The sequence below is a fragment of the Delphinapterus leucas genome, chromosome 2 (genome assembly GCF_059928025.1).
Source record: "Delphinapterus leucas isolate spDelLeu-1000000601 "Yukka" chromosome 2, BTC_Dleu_Yukka2, whole genome shotgun sequence".
Taxonomy (NCBI): domain Eukaryota; kingdom Metazoa; phylum Chordata; class Mammalia; order Artiodactyla; family Monodontidae; genus Delphinapterus; species Delphinapterus leucas.
Genome location: NC_143130.1, coordinates 113,132,501 through 113,155,418, shown reverse-complemented (window position 1 = coordinate 113,155,418; position 22,918 = coordinate 113,132,501). Strand labels below are relative to the sequence as shown.

General features: G+C 37.6%; 1 protein-coding gene across 1 annotated transcript in view; it reads left to right on the top strand.

The window, feature by feature from the left end:
* Positions 1–16,098, top strand: part of PRKD1 (protein kinase D1) — a 164,110-nt gene extending 148,012 nt beyond the window's left edge. The window contains exons 17-18 of the mRNA XM_089907541.1: positions 14,030–14,115; positions 14,947–16,098. Of these exons, the coding sequence (XP_089763667.1) occupies positions 14,030–14,115; positions 14,947–15,165 (305 nt within the window). The 3' untranslated portion in view covers positions 15,166–16,098. The remainder of the gene's footprint in view (positions 1–14,029; positions 14,116–14,946) is intronic.
* Positions 16,099–22,918: the final 6,820 nt, after the last annotated feature.

Here is a 22,918-nt window from a genome sequence, read left to right as displayed (position 1 = left end):
ACCTATTTTCAAATAGTTACTTGATTAGGCAGATTTACTTCATCTTATGGAATAGGCAGTCCATTGTCATTTAAACGTTTTTTTAGATAATCAGATGAAACTAAAGAGAATTGCACCTTATTTGATCATGTACCAATATGCCCTTTCTTTCATTGCATTTTTAGCAATTCCAAAATAACAAGAGATAGGCCAGGTTGTCCTCCATGTTTGTCACATCTAGTACATAATAAGGGTGAATCCTGGATGGACATGGCCAAAAAACCAGAAAATTGCAACCAAGTCTCAATCTATAACTTAAGAAATAGGTAAGCAGGGCAGTGGTTGAGAGTCCGCCTGCCGATGCAGGGGATGCAGGTTCGTGCCCTGGTCCGGGAAGATCCCACATGCCGCGGAGCGGCTGTGCCCGTGAGCCATGGCCACTGAGCCTGCGCGTCCGGAGCCTGTGCTCCGCAACGGCAGAGGCCACAACAGTGAGAGGCCCGCGTACCGCAAAAAAAAAAAAAAAAAAAAGGAAAAGAAATAGGTAACAGGGATGTAGAACTTAGAAACAGGAAGCGGAAAAGCTACCTAATAGAACACAGGAATATTTGCAAGGTAGGGGATTACTAATAATTTTGCCAAAGAACCTCCTTGATCATGGCTCGTTTTAAACTACCTGTAATTGTCTCGTTCTAAATGTATAGCAGACAGTTTTTAACTTTGGCATGCCAGCGGTTAATCAGAGGAGCTAGTTAATAATGGAGATTCCCAGACTCCACCCCCATAAACTGCCATCTTGCTCTGAGACTATAAGAAGTCCATGGAGCACACTTTCTAAAACACTGCTCGGGAGCCCTGATCCCCTGAAAGACCTAACAGCTGACAGTGCTCTAAAAAAATTTTTAGTAAGTTTCAAATTTAGATGAACTAAAAATTTCTCTCATTCGTAACATGTTTTTGTATCCACATCATTTTCTTTATCAGATATTTAATATCAGGACGTGTAATTTGTTCCAAATGTTGAATGTATTTCAATATAGACTTCCATGAAAATAGTAAGAAAAAAAATAAGAAAAAGCTTCTTGACAAGCTTCCTATGTCAAGATGAAAGAAGAAAAAAGAAACTCCAGGAAATGCAAAAATTTGTAATAAAGTTATGTGTAATAAAGAAGAAACTAACATGTGTGTCATGATTTTGAGCGATTAAGGGAATATAGGAAGAGAGAATCCTTTTAACACTTGAAAATTCTCCTTTGAGTGGGCATAGGTGTAGAAATTTGATGTTACAGGTTGTAGGGTTATAGGTTATAGACTATAGGGGGTATGAGTTATAATCCTATAGTTCATAATAGTTATATATAATTATTCCACATATTGCTTATTAATTTTAAATTATAGAAAACCTTTAGACCAAGCATATCTGACTTCATTATAATTATGCAAAAGGATGTGTAAATAGTGAAACTTCTTTCACACTGGAAAGGAGGACAGAGAAGAGGTGAAAGGAGCTGTAAGAGCTGTAACTTGCACAGAGTTGATATCCGATTCTGCCGAGGTGAATGGATTGGCTTATGTATTGTGTTGGCCAAAAGGTTCATTTGGGTTTTCCCGTAAGATTGTACGGAAAATGCCGAATGAACTTTTTGGCCAGCTCAGTACATTCACATGCATGATTTAGTATACGATTTAATCATAGAGTTAATCCTTTTGAATAAATGTTTTATATATACATATGTATATATATATATATATATATAATCTCCTGTGTTGTGCACCAGGCACTGTTCTAAATTACAACAGTAGCCAGTACATTAATTTAATGTAACTAAATTAATTGCATAAAGGAGGACAATGAGGTAGAAAAAGCTGAAATGAATGATTCATTGTCCTTAATGGAAGAGAATCAATGTTTTATTTTGTTTTTAAGGTGGTTCTTCTCAAACTGTGTGATAAAGGACCAGTTTTATTTTATTTTAATTTCCAAACATATGGATCAGTACTTTGTGAAATATAATAAAAATGTGACAGCAATGTCAGGATGCTGTGAAAGTTTCCAAAGACTTAGTCTCACTTTCTATACTTATCTCATTGTAAACTAATAAACATTTCACAGACTGGCATTCATCCATACTCTGAATAGCTTAAAGTTAGTGAATCAAGCATAAATGATACTGCACATATTTTTTTAAGGTGTAGAGGTAATCAGAAGAAATTTTTTACATAGTTAAAAGAGGTTTAATAATGAGATATTAGGTTTTATCTTTCAATTTGAACTCTTCCTACTGATTGATTTAGATCTTTTACCAGGTGCATATGACACTTTTGTAAAAAATAATAATAAGGAACAAAAGTGCAAGAAAGTTCCAGGAATAAGTGGAGTACAACCTTTTGTGTGACTTAAATTCTTGCACATCTGGTCTAAAAGTTGTCTATCATGTTAAATATACAAACTCTATCTATGTGTCTGTATCTATCTATCTATCTATACACACATATATATATACTATTTTATATGTGAAATATTACTGGAGAGTTAGGGGGTTATAGTTCCTTTTCTATAATACCAATTCTTGCATGGTGACTGAGCAGATGAAGAAGATGTAATCTTAAATCTCTAAACCTGCTTTGCCCACACAGAGGAGAATTTGCAAGTGTGAGAGTCAAATTAATTCTCTTTTTCTACATTCCTTCAGTTGGTCAAGATCCTAACACATCTTAAATTATTCTATTTTATAAATGGCTTTTTTATACAGCATTTTTTACCCAAGAGTTTATTCTTAGCAGGAGAAGAGAGATGACACAGGTAACCATGTGAGGTGGGTTATATAGCTAATAAGGTGAAATATAATTTGCTTCAGTGCAAATCATCCTACTAGGAGAATGATGACAAACCTGCAGTGATGGGAAAGCCTCTGTTAGAGTAAAAGTACACTACCATCATCAGATTGAATTGATGTGTTCAATTAGAGATACACAGTAAATTTGAGGAAGGTTAGTGATAGACCATGATGATCGCTGGATAAATTACTATTTTTTCCTTCTGAGTTTTGATATTCCTTTATATGCCATTAGGGAGGCAAGCAGGCAGTAATCAACACAGAGGCAACCTCAGAAATTGTCTCACAAAGAGCCCACGACCCCCGCAGACAGAGATCATTTTCTGTGCTTGCAGGTGAAGTCTGAAGAAGCACCTATTTTCATCTCACCTGCTGTGTTGTCACTGCTCAGCTTCAGAGTCACATGGTTAGTTGATATAATCAAGAATTAAGATCAGACATGAAGCCTTGACATATGTGAAAAGGAAAAAAAAAAGAAAAGGAAATGCCCTTGCATTAATCCTATAACTTATCTTTAGTTCAAAATTATCAACTTGGGATGGTGCACCCGTGACACAGGTTTTTTTCCACTGCACGATCCAACAGTCTCAATGGTAATATTTCTGCTGCTTCTTTCCCCTGATAAGTGCAGCTGTAGTTTATTCTTCCATTTGGTCTCAATCCTCTGCTGACATTTATGTTCAGTGCAGAATATATGGCATCCCAAGGCATAGAATGGCTATAATAATATACCACTAAATTTATCCAAGCATCTAAATTTTATTTTAAAAGCTATTTTTTTTTTGCCATTCAATGTGGTAAATTCAAATAAAATTGGTCACAAGTGCGTTTTTCCCCCAGAAATTGGAGATGAAAAATACAGCCAGTACAAACACAAAGCAAAGCTAAATAAAAGCCTAGCACCATTACCACATGGTATGTTTTCAAAATCCAACAGTGTTCCAGAACGCTAAACACTTAAGTTGGAAGTAGCACTTTGCCATGAAAAGGAACCAGCTGTAGGTCCCTCTTTCACTACATATTGTTCAAAACAAAAAATAACCCTATTGAAAATAAGCCTCGGGTAGATGAGACCCAGAAATCCAATGGTATGAGAAACAAAAGAAGGACAATTGTCATTTAAAAATTAAACTGTGTTTGTAACAGTTTATGAGCCTTGCAGATCCAGCAAGCCTGCTGAATATTAATGAATAGATTGATTTGTCAACATATTAGCACCACTGTCAGACATAACAGCATGGAGGAGATGCAAGGGGACTAGGCAGTAAAGTACTTAAAAATGCTGGACTGGGTACCATGAGATTCTATCATGATTGATAAACTATAGTGAATGATGTGGGTCACAACTTCCACTGGGTTTTAACATTTTAAACAACCTCTATTTGAAATTCTAGGATTACTTGCGTTTAATTTTTTTGAAAAAGAGTATGCTTTTTGTTCAGTAATAAGGAACTTTAAAATTATGAGCCAGAGACATACAGTGGTTTAAATGATATCTACTTAGTAGAGTGAATTTTTAAATATATGTATGTGTGTATGTGTTTATATACATACACACACATACATATTTCAAAATCCAAATGAGTTAATATCTGAAAAGGTGTCTGTCCCACCAGGTAAGGAACCTTTGATAGCAAATAAAATATAATCAGATTTTTTTCCTAAAAAATGATAATTTGTAGAGAGAAACTGATCTGAAGAAGTTTTAGCCAGAACATTGGTATTATAAGTGCTCAAAAATTGGCTGTTTATTTGTGCTCCAAACTGAAATGTTTCCTATATATCCCAATAATAAAAATAAAATTTCACTTCTGAATGTATATCCTAGTTGAGTTGAAATGTGACATCTAAATATATGTGGAGATGTCAGGATATAGGAACAACAAATGTTAAATATTCTGTAAATTCGCTTTCTTTCACAATAACAACACAGAATAATATTTCAAAATACAGAATATTAAAAATCTTATCCTACCCCTGTACTGCTCCACAATACCAATCCACTGAGCAATTATCCAGAATACTCTTATGTTGCTACTGTAATAGAAAGTGTACAATTTCATGAGGAGCCCTGTTTCTTCTCAGTTTGAGCCTAGCACAATGAACAAAATGTCTCTGGGTTTTTACCCACTGGTAGAAACAAACCCAATCCTTTTTCCAAATAAAAGCTTATCTCAGAGGTTTGAAAACAGCCATCATGTCACCCCAAGCTTTCTCTTCTCCTGGGCAGTGAGTTTTTTCTTTAACCACCTGTTCACTCTGGTCCAGACACTCCCCTCTTTATGTTCTTTTTATTTATTTATTTATTTTGCGGTTTGCGGGCCTCTCACTGCCATGGCCTCTCCTGTTGCAGAGCACAGGCTTCGGATGCGCAGGCCCAGTGGCCACGGCTCACGGGCCCAGCCGCTCCACGGCATGTGGGATCCTCCCGGACCGGGGCACGAACCCATGCCTCCCGCATCGGCAGGCGGACTCTCAACCACTGTGCCACCAGGGAAGCCCTATGTTCTCTTTAAATCAAACCTCAAAACTGTTCTGACTCAAGGTTCAATGAGCCTGAGAGTAACGTGAATCCACCATTCCTTCATTATAAAGAACACATTTCTTTTAGCATGGCATAAAATAACACTTGATTTACGTATAAAATGTAGACTCATGTTGAGTTTACTGTGCATTTAGGACCCTGAATTTTTTCTTATAAATGTTGTTGATAAGCCACATTTTTCAATTCTGTACTTAGACTGGTTTGGTTTCGGGGCGGGGGGTAGCTAAATAGAGAACCCTGTTTCATTTGTCCCTGTTAAATGTTATCTTACCAGTATAGCTATATATGTATATAGTTATCTTGGAACTTATTTGTGTAATCCAACTTGTTTGCTCTTCCTGTCGGCATCCTCTGAGTAGAAGCTATCCTGAAACCTTTCTATTGTCTTCGTTCCAGAATACTGAACAAGATGGGGCCTTCTCTATGTTTATATCCATCTATTCTGGGGCCCTTTGAACAACATTAAACCAGTTTTTAACTACTTTCAATGTTCTCATACCCCTAGTCCTTTGCTATTCAAAATGTGGTCTAAGGTTCCACCTGGGACTCTCAGGCTCCTCCCCAGACCTACGTAATCAGAATCTAGAGCTTAAGATCCCTAGATTATTCATATGGGTGTAAAAATCTGAAACGCACAGCTTAGCACAGCCTTTCTCAACCCTAGGAGCACATATTAGAAACACCTGAGGTGCTTCTAAAACTGCCAACACCTGGAGGCCCCTAACAATTTTTCACTTGACCTTTGGCTTGAGTATCAGCATAAAAAAAAAAAAACAAAAACCAGAAACCCCTCCAAAGTGAAAATGAAAAAAAAAAATTCACCCCAAACTTCATTAAACTCATATAAATATATTTTAATTTAGACTTTAAATTTTGAATCAATTTGGCATCAGTTTGGGGGCTGCTGTATGCTGTGTTTAAACAATTCATGATTTCCAAGATTGTCTTTCTAGCCTTCAGGAGGAAATTAAACTGAATGTAAAGCAAAGGACTACCCAATGATAGAATAACTTTCTACAGAGGAAAGAACTGGGAAAGGAAAGACCCTGCTTGAGCCTCTAAAGGTCTTGCACTTCATTGGATTGCGGTAATTGACTCAGGAACGAGTGAGATGATGATTCCCAGCGCCCTTGTTTGCTGCCGGCAGCCTCTGGTTTCAGCCCCTGAGAGGAGCGTCCCACTTAGTGTTGCCGGGCAACAGCTTGCTGGGTTGAGAGCTGGAATGTGAAGGGTTGCAAAATGATTTTTTAAATAAACACATAACTTACCATCAGCATGAATCAAGCCAAAGAGAGAAGTACTGAGCCTACAGGGTGACAGGCAGTGAGGCAGAATGGAAAGGGAAAAAAGCAAACAAGGAGCTCAGTAGTGACAGATGAAGACTCCATCACTAGAGTGATAGTTCGGACCTGGTTTCTAATTTGAAAATTTGTACCTCAATAATTTGCAGCTGGACGAAAGACAGTACGGAAAAAACAATTTTTTCTAAACTGCCATGTCTGGACAAAACAGGTCAGCCCCAGGGTTTCACAGATAATTTCTCTTGTGTCAAATAAACATTGTAAAGTAAATGTGATCTGTATTGCAGATCCTCTCAGCATTATTCTGATTTTCTGATGAAAGTCATTGATCCTGTGATCCGTTTGTAGACGTGTGATGTCCTACCATCCAGGAGTATTTTTAGCCAAAATATACAAACTATATGCACATAATGTGGCTATTAAAACATAGAGCTGAGAAAATGGATATTTAAATTTCTAATTAATGTATTCAATCTATCAAATGCTATTTAGCAAGCATTTTCCTAATACATTAAATGATGCATTTGATTTTAAATATTTATGAAATTGTGCAAAAATGAATACACAATCTGTGGGACCTTAAAAGAGCTAAAATCTAGTGGGGAGAATGGGGGGACAGGCAGGTACCTAAAATGAAAGATGGGAAATGAGGGAATTTCCAGGGGTTAAGACTCGGTGCTTTCACTGCAGGGGCCCAAGTTCCATCCCTGATTGGGGAACTAAGATCCTGCAAGCCTGTCGGCCAAAAAGAGATGAAAAATGGAAGATGACTGAGAGGTGTGACCTGAAGGTCCTATTATGTCTTCACATATGTCCAGTTCCATTCTTTCTGTAGGATTTTCTCCAAGCTTTGGATGCTGTTTAGTTTAGCCATAGCTATGACACATGCAAATGTCCCTTCTGCATACTAAGAACCTATTGTCCATACACATGGTATTTGCTTTGAAATGGAGAATGACTGCAATATAGTTTCCACAATTTCAAAGATGATTCTGAATTTTGACACCCTAAGAAAATAGAATCCATAAAATTAACACCGATGGAACGTTTCTTTTCATATTAAAACATAAAGCCCTCAGCACCTGCGTATACCATTTAATTTTGTTTTTGTTCATATATACTTATGCAGAACTTCAGCTATCCCAACATCTGCTGAAAGTCCCATTCTGGTAAAAAAAAAAGTTTGATAAATTTTCTCTTCACTTTCCTGACATTTCAGTCTCTCAGCTGATGGGGCAACAAGAGAAATTGCTGTACAGGAAGTTAGGGGAAAAGTAACTTTGTTAGCCAAGAATTTGTTGTAGCAAAAAAAAAAACATTAGCGTCATAAAACAGATTTTCTTTGCTCTTATTTTAATTTATAGGAAACATTAATATAAATCCATGGCCAGAGACATTTTAGAAAACACAAAACTGTGCTTATGAGAGAGGGGATTCTTTAAAATAAAAATCTGAACCATACAATTGTTTAAATTTTTCTAATAAGAAAGAAAAAGGAAAGACTTCGCACATTGCCCGAATGTAGCTATTTGAGGTGTTCAGAGAGCTCAGCCTTAAGACAATTTATTAAAAATATGGAAGGAAGGGATTGAGTTTTAGGATGAATAAGAGAACAGAACTCTCAGAATAATATTAGAAAGGCTAACTCTCAGAGTAAATGGGCAAGTAGAATCAGAAAATAATCCTACCACTCTCTGAAAAAGTTGCCATCATATTTACCGCAAAGAGAAGGAGGAACTAACCACTGCCTGTTTTGCTCCTGTTTTCTTTGGGGGTGGAGAAGCGGCTCTTCAAATTGAGACAATAAGGAAAGGAGGGTGTGAAACAAAAAATATAACTCAGAGAATGGAGGATTTTCCTGCACAGCTTTGGCCCTAGGTACAACGACAGCTGTTTTAAATTACATCTGCTTATTGCCCCAAACTGGAGAATCCAGCACTGTGTAGCAATAAACCTTGACCTCATGAAAGGCAGGTATTGGGATATGTACTTTTTGCTATATTTATGGAAGGAAGTATGGGGTACCAGGAATTTGCGGCAATCTCTGCTTCCCCAAATATCTCTTTATCCTGGGGCTCCAGATCTTCCTGGTGCTCCGGGGAACCTGGAGTTTCTGTATCCTTCTAGTTTCCGCCTTGGGTGCTAGTATCCTGTTCTGCTGACATGCCAGCATGTCACCTTTCCTTCTGACTTCCCATTCTGCTGCAGTCCCCTTCCTTACTTCCTATTTCCCACAGCCAGACCACCGTCCCTTTCTCCTTTGCTTTGTTTTTGAAAGAAGTTCACAGAATGGCCCAGTTTCATATCTGTCTTTCCCATTGTCTCTCCTTCTCCGCCCCCAGCCACCCTGCAGTTTCAAAGACAAACCCTGTCAGATTCCCTCTAGGTCAGAATTCTGAGTCTTGATTTGAGTTTTGGAACTGGAGTTGAGATCCCATTTGGAATTTTTTCCTGGTTGTTGACTCTCTTGGGACTGCTGTAGCTACTCCAGTTTTACTAGTCTTTTTGCTCCTTTGCTATTGGCTTCCTTCCTCCCTTAACTTGGATCCTTTACATTTGAGGGTTACCCATAGCAGTCTCAGCTGGGAGCTAGTACCTAGGGGGGAAATAGTGGTATCACAAGAGCGCACTCAATGGCAGCTGTAAACTATGACTGATGTTCAGAACAGGACTTACTGCATATTGAAGAGGCTAACAGAGGTGCTCCTAGAGCCATTGTGGGTAATTAGTAAATCATGGATAAAATGAGAGAGATACCAGAATACTTAAGACAGGCCAGGGTTTTCTGAATTTCTAAAAGGGGGAAAGAATGGATTCTGTAATCATTCAAGAAGAAGCTTAATATTTGTCCTTGTCAAAATCCTAGAATGAATGATTAAATGAATAGTTTGCAAATATTTAGAAACAAATCCTGGTACTGAGAAGGAAATGACTAAAAACCAATACTAGTCAATATTAGTTTACTTAGAATCTATTACTCCAGAATAATTGCATTCTTTTTCAATAAGATACCTACTGCCAGATAGGTAGAATGAGTAATACCAAGGCCTTATGTTTCTTAACTATAATAAAACATTAGAAAAACATCTCCCACAGTAGCCTTTGGAGAAGATGATAACATATGGACTGAATGGGATACTCCTAGGATGAAACATTGCTCATTTATGAGTGTGTTCAAAGAATAATTAATAGGCATGGCAGTTGGACGTGTAATCTATTGGAGAGTCATCAAGTCCTATGTTTAAGCCTTATCCTGAAAAAAGGTTCCTAGTAATTTGATTAATACATAGCAGATAGGCTTACTCAGTTGGGAAGTGGTGGAAAGCTAGAGGATTAGTCCCTTCGTTAGGAGAGATCACATCACATTCAGAATAGTCTTTGCTGAAATGTTGAGCTAAGGTCACAAAGATAGATAGGTAGATAGATAGATCGATCAATCGATCAATCCAGGCACTTATGTACATAAAAGTATGGTGGAAACATGACTAAGAAGAATTTAATGTTCATTATTGGAAATTTTCTAAATTTAATTAGTTTTTGAGATTATCGGTTAATAATAATGAGTTAATGGTATGATGTGGCTACTGCATGCCATAGTATTTAAGAGCATGGGCTTTGGAGCCAGTTACCCTGGGTTTCAACCTCAACTGTTACCTGGGAACTGTCTGACTTCGACCAAGTTATATGACCTTTTGAAGTTTCAGTTTTTCCTTTTATATAAAATAGAGATTCAAATAGTAACTACTGGGGCTTCCCTGGTGGCACAGTGGTTGAGAGTCCGCCTGCCGATGCAGGGGACGCGGGTTCGTGCCCCGGTCCGGGAAGATCTCACATGCCACGGAGCGGCTGGCCCCGTGAGCCATGGCCGCTGAGCCTGCGCGTCCGGGGCCTGTGCTCCGCGGCGGGAGAGGCCACGGCAGTGAGAGGCCCGCGTACCACAAAAAAAAAAAAAAAAAGTAACTACTTTCATACGTTTGTTAGGAGAACCTAAGAATATGAATGTGAAATTTTTTTAAAAAAGCAAAACCTTCCATCCTAGGCTATATGAATAATATCACAATTAAGTTGTCAGTTAATTGTGAGGAAAATTCTGGTCCATTGTGAACAGGGACATGGAAAAAGAGCTAGTGAACATAAAAAGCTCTCATATAGAATAGTCAAGTTCTCCATTGCATCTACAGCATAAATAGGATTAATGTGGGTAAGTTATAAAAAGACAACTTTGGGCACAACATAGGAGAAAAGAATTCTTGTCACTGGTATCCTGCAACACCGTTGAGATGTGAAATAGATTGGACTACTGCAGTTAGTCACTAGGACCCTAGCTATTTATATTTAGGGAGCGCTAAAGAAAACATTTTTTTCTTTGAGTAGGATATTAATTAAAGGTCAAAGATTTTAAATGGTGCATTTTTTTTTTTTTTTTTTTTTTTTTTTGCGGTATGTGGGCCTCTCACTGCTGTGGCCTCTCCCATTGCTGAGTAAATGGTGCATTTTGTCATGTTATGTGTGTGTGTGTGTGTGTGTGTGTGCGCGTGCACACACGTGTGCATATTTTGCCTTTGCAATTAGATTGGGAGCTTTTCAGGGCTTTATCATTACCTTTTTTATTCCCAATGTCATTGCCAACAGTAATTCCTTAAGGAATATTTGGTGAATGAACAGATAAATGAATGATACGTATATGCGATATATACATGGTCAATATAAAGAATATTGTAAAAAAAAAAACAACAGTAGAATCTCTTTTTAAAAGTGAGCTTAGTGAAAGGCATTTTGGGTGGTATATTTAATGCTGGGTTGTATGAGCCTTGATTAATGAAAAGGATGTTTTAGGAGTTCCAGAAACAGTGACCAATAGAATGGAACTCTCAAACACTATGATGAACCTATTTTCTCAGTAACACCGGGTTCCCAATATTTAACTACAGTGTCCAACATTTAATAGTTAATTATTTCTGTTTTCTGCTATCAAGAGCCATGGAATATATTTATAAATACACAGATACACCCACCCCCACACCCCCACACCCCCCACACCCACACCCACACCCACACACACACTCCCGCTAATTCTCTGCTTAGGTCCTAAACTATTTTCTCTCGGAGGTACTTGTCATTGGCTTGCTGTGCTTATTCAGGTCAGCTGTGTACTGTGGCTGTAGTGAGACTTGTGATTATATGCTTCATTCAGCAGAGCAATTTTTTCATCTTCACATATTCCATTCCCTTCAGACACATCTAGTTTCTCCCCTGGCCGTACTTCCTTCCCCATTAGGCAGTGTGATTCACTGTTGGGGCCCATTTGGGCACAAACCAGACTTTTTGTCGAGTTGCTGTACTCCTACCTTCCTAATTATAGAATTCAAAGCAGAAGGAGTGAATTAATAACATGTCTTTATTCCCTGCAGTGTGTGGGGAAGCATAATGCTGCGGCATGCTTACGGTAGCACATGCATTCTCCCGTCTCCCCTTATTCTCCATTTTTGCTGTGTGACTTCACAGCAGCAAGAATGGAAGGTGCACTTTACACACCAGTGAGTAAATCATGTGAATGGATGTTTTAAAGCCCATGCCCAATACACAGTTCACTGAGAGAACTATACTTTCAAAAGCCCTCTGAGAACACATGCTTGGAATTTGAAATTGTACTAAATACTGTGTTTCCTAAGGTATCCTAGCGAAGGCAAGGGTGTAGGGGCATAGACAGCATTTAAACATGTGCTATTACATTTACTTTCTCCAATCAAGCAATTCTTAGATGTTTGATTCTACAGTCCTTCCATGCAGGCAAATACTTGGAATATTAGTATCAAAGTGATACAATTCTAGATTACCAAAAGCCTGTAAAAATCGTTTCTCTTTGCCTGATAACGAGAAGGATTCTGATTCCTTCTGAGGGAATAAAGTGATCTTTGTTCCAGGTGGCCTCAGGACTCCTGTGACACTGTATTTTCAGATCCACACAGACTGATGTAGACCAAACAATGGAGTCAAAGCCCCCTCATTCAGGACTTGATGGTTGAGGAAGTTGGGGAGTTAATTTGCATCTTTATCAGATACCTGTTAAAGGTTTTTGATAGAAAGATCCATCTCTCAAGAAACTTAATGACCAGGGTTGATTAAGGGAGGGAATGGACTTTTTGGTGGAATGTGAATGCTTTCATTAGTTTGGCAGATTTCACCAAGTTCTTTTTGGGAAGAAAATGCTAACAGGAAAGAAAGAAATGGGAAGTCATTCCAAGAATGAATGGGAAGCATGAGGTAATGAAGTTAATAAATAGTGAACAATTAACGGTATAGGCTGAAAATAATAGTTTTCAGAAAGGTGAGTGAGAACTCTGTTACATGGTACTCTGGGTAAGATGCTTTGTAGACTAGATAACTAGAAGAATCACTTTTTTTCCTAAATTACACTCTGTTGAAGTCCCAGTCAGAGGCAAAGTATGAGGCTGGATGGTTTGTGATTCTAACCTCTTAGAAGAATTATTGTTAGACAAGTTGATTACCTGTCTTCCCTACGAAAGCAATGAAGGCTGATATAATTCCAATTCATAGTTTTTTTTATTTGTTTGTTTTGTTTTTTGTTTGCGGTACGCAGGCCTCTCACCGCTGCGGCCTCTCCCGTTGCGGAGCACAGGCCCCGGACCCACAGGCCCAGCGGCCACGGCTCACGGGCCCAGCCGCCCTGCAGCACGCGGGATCCTCCCGGACCGGGGCACGAACCCGCGTCCCCCGCATCGGCAGGCAGACTCTCAACCACTGCGCCACCAGGGAAGCCCCATGGATTATTTTTAAAAGTAAAGAGAAAGAGACAAAAGTGTTTCACCACTGGGCCATTGGTTTTTAGGCTCTAAGTTTATCATGAGTCATGGCCTATGTTATGCTTTATTTTCTTCCTTTTAAATGTGGCATCCAGATGTCTGTCACTTAATTCAAGACTACGGAGCCCATTATGTGTATTCAAACTTTAAACACATTTTGTAACAAAATTAGTAAATGCTTTCTCTTGAATATTAGTTTTATCCTGCCATTAGTGCTACACATATTTAAATGATGTATATTTGAACAAAACTCCTACTTCAGAAAAATGTATTAGAAACTAGACTAAGAGAAATTCACATCATACTCACAAAGAACTCATACTCCTTCCTCTACAATTATTTCCGATTCATTTTTTTGCATCTAAAATTAAATTAAGGCCAAGGTTTTAGAATTCTCAAGGGGAATTTTCTTAAGGTTCTAGTATCTGTTATCACTGTGTTGCATTTAACTGTGTGAAATAGCAGATGTGGAATAAACTATAAATGAATTATGCATATGTTCCAGATATGTCATCTGTTTTTACCAATAAAAATTTTTTTCAGCCATTGATCTTATCAATAACTTGCTGCAAGTAAAAATGAGAAAGCGCTATAGTGTGGATAAGACCTTGAGTCACCCTTGGTTACAGGTAAAAATCAATCACTGGATATTTTCTCAGTTGAATAAGCTTCTAAGTATTTAAGATTCTGATACTATATATAAAAATCTTTTGTCATATTTTTTAAAGTATAATTATAATACCAGTTTGTTTGCCAAAATGCATGCAACTTCATAGGATTTAATAACAATTTAGTATTTCTAAACCTCTTTCTCTACCAGGAAAATTGGATAAGGGAGAAACACACCATACCACACACATACACACACACACACACACACACCAAAAACAAAAGACAAAAAAAGAAGGGTCAAAATGAAACTCCAAGGACCAGATTTCAAAGGCATCTGTATGTGTAATCCTGATAAATATCCAAGTAGATGCCCACCTGGTCATGCACTGTACTTGTTTGGAAGCTGTATATTTAAATCCAAGGCAATACTTGTAAAAGAAATGCATGGTAGATGTAAAGCATATGCATGTGTTTGTTCTCTCTTAAATATTTTATTTTCACACTGAACTTAGAAGTTTAGAAAAACGATCCTCTGAAATACTGAAGGATTATTTGTAGGCATTAAATTCCAAAGGAATACCAACATTCTGCTTTGTTTGACTGCAGATATTAATTGCCCACCTTCTGATGCCTGATATCCTGTAAACAGTATGCATTTGCACAGTTTAGGTAAATAGGATGGCTTTGGTGCTGATGCTGTCACCTCAGGGTGCCTGATGAAAGACATAGCACGGTGGGAGTGGAAGAAAAAAGGGTAACATATATGTTGTGGGAGCTGACAACAATGAAAGAGTGTTTAAATGAGTTTTAATCATATCTATGGTAATATTTTGCACTTTCTTCCTCAGGATTATCAGACCTGGTTAGATTTACGGGAGCTGGAATGCAAAATCGGGGAACGCTACATCACCCATGAGAGTGATGACTCAAGGTGGGAGCAGTACGCAGGCGAGCAGGGGCTGAAGTACCCCACACACCTGATCGATCCAAGCACTGGCCACAGTGACAGTCCTGAGACCGAAGAAACAGAGATGAAAGCCCTCAGTGAGCGTGTCAGCATCCTCTGAGTTCCATCCCCTATAATCTGTCAAAACACTGTGGAATTAATAAATACATACGGTCAGGTTTAACATTTGCCTTGCAGAACTGCCATTATTTTCTGTCAGATGAGAACAAAGCTGTTAAACTGTTAGCACTGTTGATGTATCTGAGTTGCCAAGACAGATCAACAGAAGCATTTGTATTTTGTGTGACCAACTGTGTTGTATTAACAAAAGTTCGCTGAAACACTAAACTTGTTATTGTGAATGATTCATGTTATATTTAAGGCATTAAACCTGTCTCCACTGTGCCTTTGCAAATCGGTGTTTTTCTTACTGGAGCCTCAATTTGGTAAGAGTCTACAGAGCCTGTCCATGAAGTAGTTCTGTTCTGTGTGTCCCATTGGTGTTGTCCCTATAAGCAAACTCTTGAAGAGTAGATTATTACCAGTGTTCTATGAACAACTCCAAAACTCATGTGGAAAAAATGAATGATGGAGACTGGGGGCTCGGGGGGATGGATATGCAATCCTAAGACACAAATGCATGAAACAGTTTTACTGTATAGTTTCAAATCCTTTGCCTGCCTGGTGTGCCTCAGTATATTTAAACTCAAGTAAATGGGCCTAGGTGCACCTACTACTTTTTAAGCCTAAATGCCTTAGAAATGTAACTGCCATGTATAGAACAGGTTTATTTTCCCCTTTCTTACAATACCCTGCTGTACTATGGAAAATCAGCAGCTAATCAACCTTTTGCCTATGTGTATTTTTCAACAATAACAAATAAATATTCTTGGCAAAATATGTGTCCATCCGACTGAATTATTTTCATTTGTGATCCATGCTAATGTTCTCTGGCCAAATAAGAGCAGGGGTATGTGCTCAAAAAGACCAGAGAAAGTCTCAGGGCCTAGAACTTAGCTTTGTCTAGTCTGCAGCCACAAAAGTATGTTTCCAAGTATACTGAAACCTTTCTGTCTTGCATGTCATCTAGTTTCCAGTAGAAAGGAGAAGAATGAACAAAGCCAAACAGAATACTTGGAGACATAAGAATATTACAAACAGCAATCTCAGTGTAGCCTCCTGATTTATTAGAATAATGACTCTAATAATTTCTTTCTAAAAAAGAAGATTCTGAGGTGAACTATAATAACACATCAATACTGGAAAACTCCTGAAGAGAAAGCCAACTTAAGTAAAGTTCTGTAGCCTGGGGAAGACAAAACTAGTATTGGACTTAACAGACTTCAGGTGTGTGGAGTGGATAATTGTGGGCTGTTTTTCTTTGTAGCAGGATGACAGTGAATTATCATGTATTACTGTTACTATATAACAGAAAAAAATTTGTAATAAAGGTTTGGAAGAATTTTATGTGTTGTAAGCCACTTGAATATGTTACATAATTATGTTAAGACAACAGACAATATTTGCACTTGGAGGGATGGGAGGAAAATAGTTGATCTTTCCAATGGTTAATTACTATTCTGTATTATTTTAAGGGATTTGGAATTTATTCTGTGTTAAATCTGAGGAAATCATTCAGACTTTTTAAGCAGAAGAATAATCAACATCAACAAGTTCACTGCCAGCAAGACAGAGTCTGGACTGAAGCCAGGGCAGGGGTGAGCCAAAAGACCAGGTAAACTATTGTAATAACACATCGGGGATGATGAGGGCATGAACTAAGGCAGGAGTAAATAGGAAACTAGGTGGGGAGGTATATATAAGAGATGTTGATGGGTGGAATCAGCGGGACTTGGTTACTAGTTGAATGTGGAATTTAAAGGAGTCCAGAGTGAATCCTAGGTTTTAGCTCAGATGAATGATGGAACTATTAATCAAAAGGAATTATAGCCTTAAAAAGGGTAAGTTCACATTTGAACATGTTGAATATAAAGTTCCTGTTAGACATCAAGTTTGAGATATCCTGAAGATATTTAGATATGTGTGTAGAGTTTAGGGAAGAATTCTGGAGTTGAAGGTACAGATTTGGGAGTCAATAACTCACCACAAGTTGATTAGAATGACTCAGGTCCTTGGGGGTGGAATGAGAAAGAATGATCATAGGACACAAACCTGAGAAATATCAACATGAATGGTTCAATCAGAAAAAAAGGAAAATTGAAAAGGAATATTTAAAGATAGAATTACATGAAGTAATATTATAGAACTCAAGGGAAGAAGTAAGTTCAGGAATGAAGTAGACAATAGTAGAAAATATTATGGAGGAATAATGGTTTCAGCTTTTTGGGGGGCAGCCTTACCAACTATTCCAGCAGTTTGTAACAAACATTACTCTTTCTGTTACATTCAGAGTAGCATGTCAAAAGGATATCTGTGTGGCCATGCTACCGACACAACTTATTCAAGCAAAGGAAAGAGTAAGTAACTGCTAATGTTCAGAAAAAAAATGGGCCGCTGAAAGTCATGCCACTTGCTTCCATCCAAAATATCAGTTGATACTGCAAAGAATCCAATTTCACTGAACCAGCACCCACTTTTTATGCTAAATATCATCAATGCAGTTGTCCACACTTCACATCAGTGGTATATCATTGTGTTTAATGACATGGGCAGTAGTCTGTGTTTAATACAAGAGGCAGAGCAACGTTTTTGATACAGAAGAATCTTCTGATTCTGACAAAGATGAGAGAAATGACTGACGCATGATTTAGGGAGGATGTGTCCTCTGTCATTGTTGCAGTGGCGCTATTCCTTAAACGACATTATCAGTCTATTCAAGATGTCATAAATTTGCTGATCTCTATATATCCAGAACCACTAGAGCAAACTCCCACTATTCTTGCTTCTGGCCTGAGCAAGAGGACAGTGCTTAGAAAAATATTTTGATCAGTGATGCTTTCGATTTGTCCATTAGCCCTAAAGAATCTTTGAGTTTAGTGAATACTCACTGTCGTGGAGACTTTTTAAAAAAATATATGGTCAGCCATTGTACTGAATGTGTACAATAAGTACAGCAGTGAGAATAAGAAAGCCGTCTGCCTCCTCTTTGCATCCATTATCCAGTCAGTGTTAAGTTTGACTACCTCTATGAAGTGATTACATTTTACATACTGTCTGTTTAAACCTGTTTTAAGGAACCAAATACTGGTTCCTCTGAAGATACACTGAGGCCCATGGAGAAGGGCCAACTGCTTTTAGTTGCCAAAAGGGAACAGGCTCTTTCATCTCAGTCTTTTCACATTGTCTGAAACACTCAGAAAATGTGGGGTGTCCTCTCCACCCTACCCTCTTGCCTTGTTAACTCCTGTTTATCCTTTTACCATGCATTTGACATGTCTCATGTCTTTTTTGTTCCCCTGCTCCTCTTTATCTTCTTTTTTGTTAGATAGTTATTATTAATGTAACATTTTAATTCTTTTGTTGGATTTTTTACTATTTTTAAGTTATTTTTTAGTGATTGCTCTAGAGATTTTAATATGCATCTGTTCTTATCACAGTCTACTTCACATCAGTAATAACTAAATTCTGGTGAAATATACAAACTGTGCTCCAATATAGCTCCATTCCCTCCACCCTTATTTGTGATGTTATTATCATATATGTTATAGATTTATATGTTATAACCCAATTTTTTGTAATTATCATTTTATACAATTATCCTTTAAATCAGTTGAGAGAAGGAAGGTAAAAAAATATATCATCTTTTATATTTACCTACCTTTTCCATTGCTCTTTATTTCTTCATGTGAATTCAGGGAGGGTACTATCTAGAGTCATTTCCTTTCTGCCTGAATGACTTTCTTGAGGATTTCTTTAAGACATGTCTGCTAGCAACAAGTTCTCTCAGTCTTTGCATATCTTGTGAATGCCTTTATTTCACATTTATTTTTGAAGGAAGGTTTTGCTGGATATAGAATTCTTGGTTCACGGGGTTTTTTGTTTTTTGTTTTTTTCTTTCATCCTACTGCTTTTTAGCCTCTATTGTTTCTGATGAGAAGTCACCTTTAATCGTATTGTGGTTCCCTTATATGTGATGAATTATTTTTCTCTTTCTGCTTTCAGTATTTTCTCTTTGTCTTTCAGCAGTTTAAGATCATGTATCTAGGTGTGGATTTCTTTTTTATCCTACTTGAGCTTATGCTTCTTAGATGTGTAGATAATTTTTTTCATACAATTGGGAAGACTCAGACCATTGTTTCTTCAAATACTTTTCTGCCCTTCTGTCTCTCTCCTTTCTGTCTGGGGCTCTCATTACATATAAGTTGGTGTGCTTGGTGAGTTTTACAGGTCTCTGAAACTCTGTTTTTGTTTTGTTTTGTTTTTGTTTTCATTTTCTTTCTGTCCTTCAGATTGGATAATCTGTACTGATTTATCTTTAAGTTCACTTACTCTTTCTTTTGCCAAATCAAATCTGATGTTGAGCCTCTCCAGTGAGTTTTTTATTTTACTTTTTTTCAAATGTAAATTTTCTCTCTGGTTATTTTTTGTTATGCTTATCTTTCTAAAAAGTATTTTCTATTAGTTGAGTCATTATCATACTTTCCTCCAATTCTTTAAATGTGGTTTCCCTGAGTTCTTTGAACATGTTTGTAATAGCTACTTTGAAGCCATTGTTAAGTCCAATTTCTGGGCCCTCTCTCCCATCCTCTACCCCACCAGAGACAGTTTCCATTGAATGCTTTTTTATCCTGTGTATGCATCACACTTTCCTCTTTCTTTTCATGTCAAAATTATGGATTTTAACTAACATATTGTAGCCACTCTGTATTGTGACTCATCTCTTATCATCCCCATCATAGTTATTGTTGTTGCTTTTGTTTGTTCAGTAACTTATCAGGATTAATACTCTAGAAACTGTCTTCCCTGAAGTACGCATCTGCTTATGTCTCTGCTCAGTTTTAGTTTGTTTATTTTTATTTTTAAGACTGGCTTCCTAGATGCCACATCTAGGACAGCATAGGTTAGTGGTCAGTGATAGTTCAGAGATTGTGTTTAAGCACCTTGAGCCAGTTAGACTTCTGTCCTTTGCTGGTGAATCAAAGTGTGGGTTAGGTTCAAGCAGTTAATAAGTTTCTTTCCCTGAGATGCTTTTATTCTCTCTGTGTGCAAGGTCTTTCACTCAGGTGAAAAGTAGATGCCTAAGGCTCAGACTCTTCTGTGTGTATACACCTTTGTACATACACATAGCTTTTGAGCCACGAGGGGTATGTGAAAACCTCCTCTGTATCTTCCTAGTAAATTTCTGGCTGTTCTACCAATCCGTTCATTATCCCAATCTGTATTGCAACCTCAGGATAGCTGTAATGTTGTCCTTAAATGTTTGTTCATGATGAGATTGCTATTGTTTTTGACAATAACTCTAGAAGTGGGTTTTCCGTGTTCTGCTCCAAATCAAGTCAGCCATCTGCTGTCAGTAAGACCCCTGGTTTTTCCTAGCCTTCCCCACCCTGGTAGAACTCCCTTGCCACAGAGTCAAGGGGAGAGGGGAGGAGGGGAGCAAGCTAAAAGGCCACAGACTCCCATTGTTCTTAGTAAGGGTTGGTTAGTTTTTCCTGAATAAATGCTTATCAGTTCATTGTATGCCCTTGGCCAATTTCCATGGTCCTAAAGTGGTTGTTTTGGGAAAATTTGCTAGGTGTATTATTGCTCTTTGGGAAAAGATTTGCTGAGCTTCTCACTCCCCTGTTATGAAAGTCTTCAGAGTTAATAATATTAACCTCACTTTAAGAATGTCCATAGGACTTTAAACAAACACCCTGAAAACATATATAATCTATTATAAATAAAAAGAGAGATACATTAGGAGAAAATATTCAGAGAATCCAAATTTTTCTCATTTATTCAGACTTCTTATGATGAGCAAATAAACTATCAGGTAATTAAATTTCAATTATATGTGAAATTGAAATGTCTCATTTAAAATTTTCACTTAATCTATTTCTCCCTCATTTAAGGCTCTGCGTGTCCGAACAACATGACTCCCGGTACTCAAGTGGATAAAAACATTCCCTATCTCCACAATAAGGGATGAGTGGGTGTGGGTGGGGCCTGCATGAACCTTCAAACCCTTAACACTAACCTCAGCTAACAGCAGCATGCTGCTTGAGGAGAATGTTCCAAATTGTTTTTCGAAAGAGAAAGGGTTGGCACTAGTGGTAGCTATTTTGCATGTTTTCCTCAGCACCTCCAGCTTCTTTGCTCCTTTGTCCCTTTGGTTTGACTTGTTTTTCTTTCTCCCAGCTCTGAACTTTTCTTGCAGGTTCAGAGAAAGAATCTTTTTTAAATCTTCTCAAAGGCTAAGTAACCCTCCTACCTGAACTCTTCTGATTCTTTCTTGCCTTTTTTCAGACAGAACGCAGCCCCCAATTAACCTTGCTCTGTTTGGTATCCATCAACAAATTATCTTTTGACTTAAAACAAGTTCAGCTTCCCACCTCCAACAAAACCTAAACAAATCAAGTTGGGCCTTCCTTCTTCTAGCAAACATCTAATTACTGTCTTTTATTTCTCTGGAAAATTCCTCACTCCTTTTTCTTCGGCTTCTGTATTTATATTCCATGGAATAAAATGTTCATTTTTGTCATCAATGAATCTCTTCTCACATGAGTCATCAGTGGCTTTAAACTCAAAACTGATGGATTTTCTCAAGATAACATAGAGGTTAGAAACCCAAATGAAGAGACAGACTAACTTTGTCTTGAATTCTGGGTGACCATGAAAACATTGTGATCTCTTATTGGGGTATTTTGAGAGATTGAACAGGATAATGCATATAAAACTCTTTAGTGCATCCTTGATCTGAGACATCCATCAATCAGTGATAATTATTATTCTTTAATCATTCAACAACTATTTTTGACCACTTTCTATGTGCTGGGAATATAGCAGATGAAAAGACAGATGTGGTTACTGCCCATATTCCCTCTAACTTCCATCTCTGGTGTCCTGCCTCCATTTGTTTTGATGGGCTACGGGAAAGGCCTGAATTCTGAAGCTTAAGAAGCCTGGATCCAAATCCCAACTCCATTCCTTGTTTAGTGAATTTAGACAAGTTCCTCTAAAGTCTCTCTGTCTACTCAAAAGTAGAATGGCAATGATGTATGTTTCAGAGTGCAGGTGGGATAACTAAGATAAGTATTTAAATTTCTTAGCCAAATTGCTGGCATATGTTACAGCTCAACAGATGTTAACTTCCTCCTCTCTCCTACCTCTATCTGCATTTCCCAAGGTTTTATTATTTTTCTCTTTCAATATTTTCTTCTTTTGATATGACTTATTTCCATGAATTCAACTGTTACTTTAGCTAACATTCCCAAATCCATATTGACCACGTCAAACTCTCAACATTCCAGTTACATCTCTCTATAAATCTATAGATAATCTCCATAATCTATATCTATCTAGAGGTTCCCACCCCATGACTTAAATTCAACACATCTAACAATCACTATTATCAATTTATTTTCAAATCAGCTGCAATGTAATGTTTTCTAAGTGAAATCTTCTCCTTCAGATTCCTCTCCGTATCATCTACTCTACACACCTCTGCTAGATTTACCGTCCCCCAAATTGCTTTAATCATTGTACTCATAGGCTCTGAAATCTTCAAAGACTCTGCTGCCAGTTACCTACAAGATGAATTCAAATTACTTACTGTTACAAAAGCTGTGGGATCTAAAAATTAATAAAGTACTATTCAGTAAGAATTCCATGTATTCCACAGATTTCTGAACCACATATATGAATGTCAGGGCTTAGACAGAAACAATTTTCACCTCTTTGAAGTTCATTTCTTGTTTCTATAGCAAGACAAG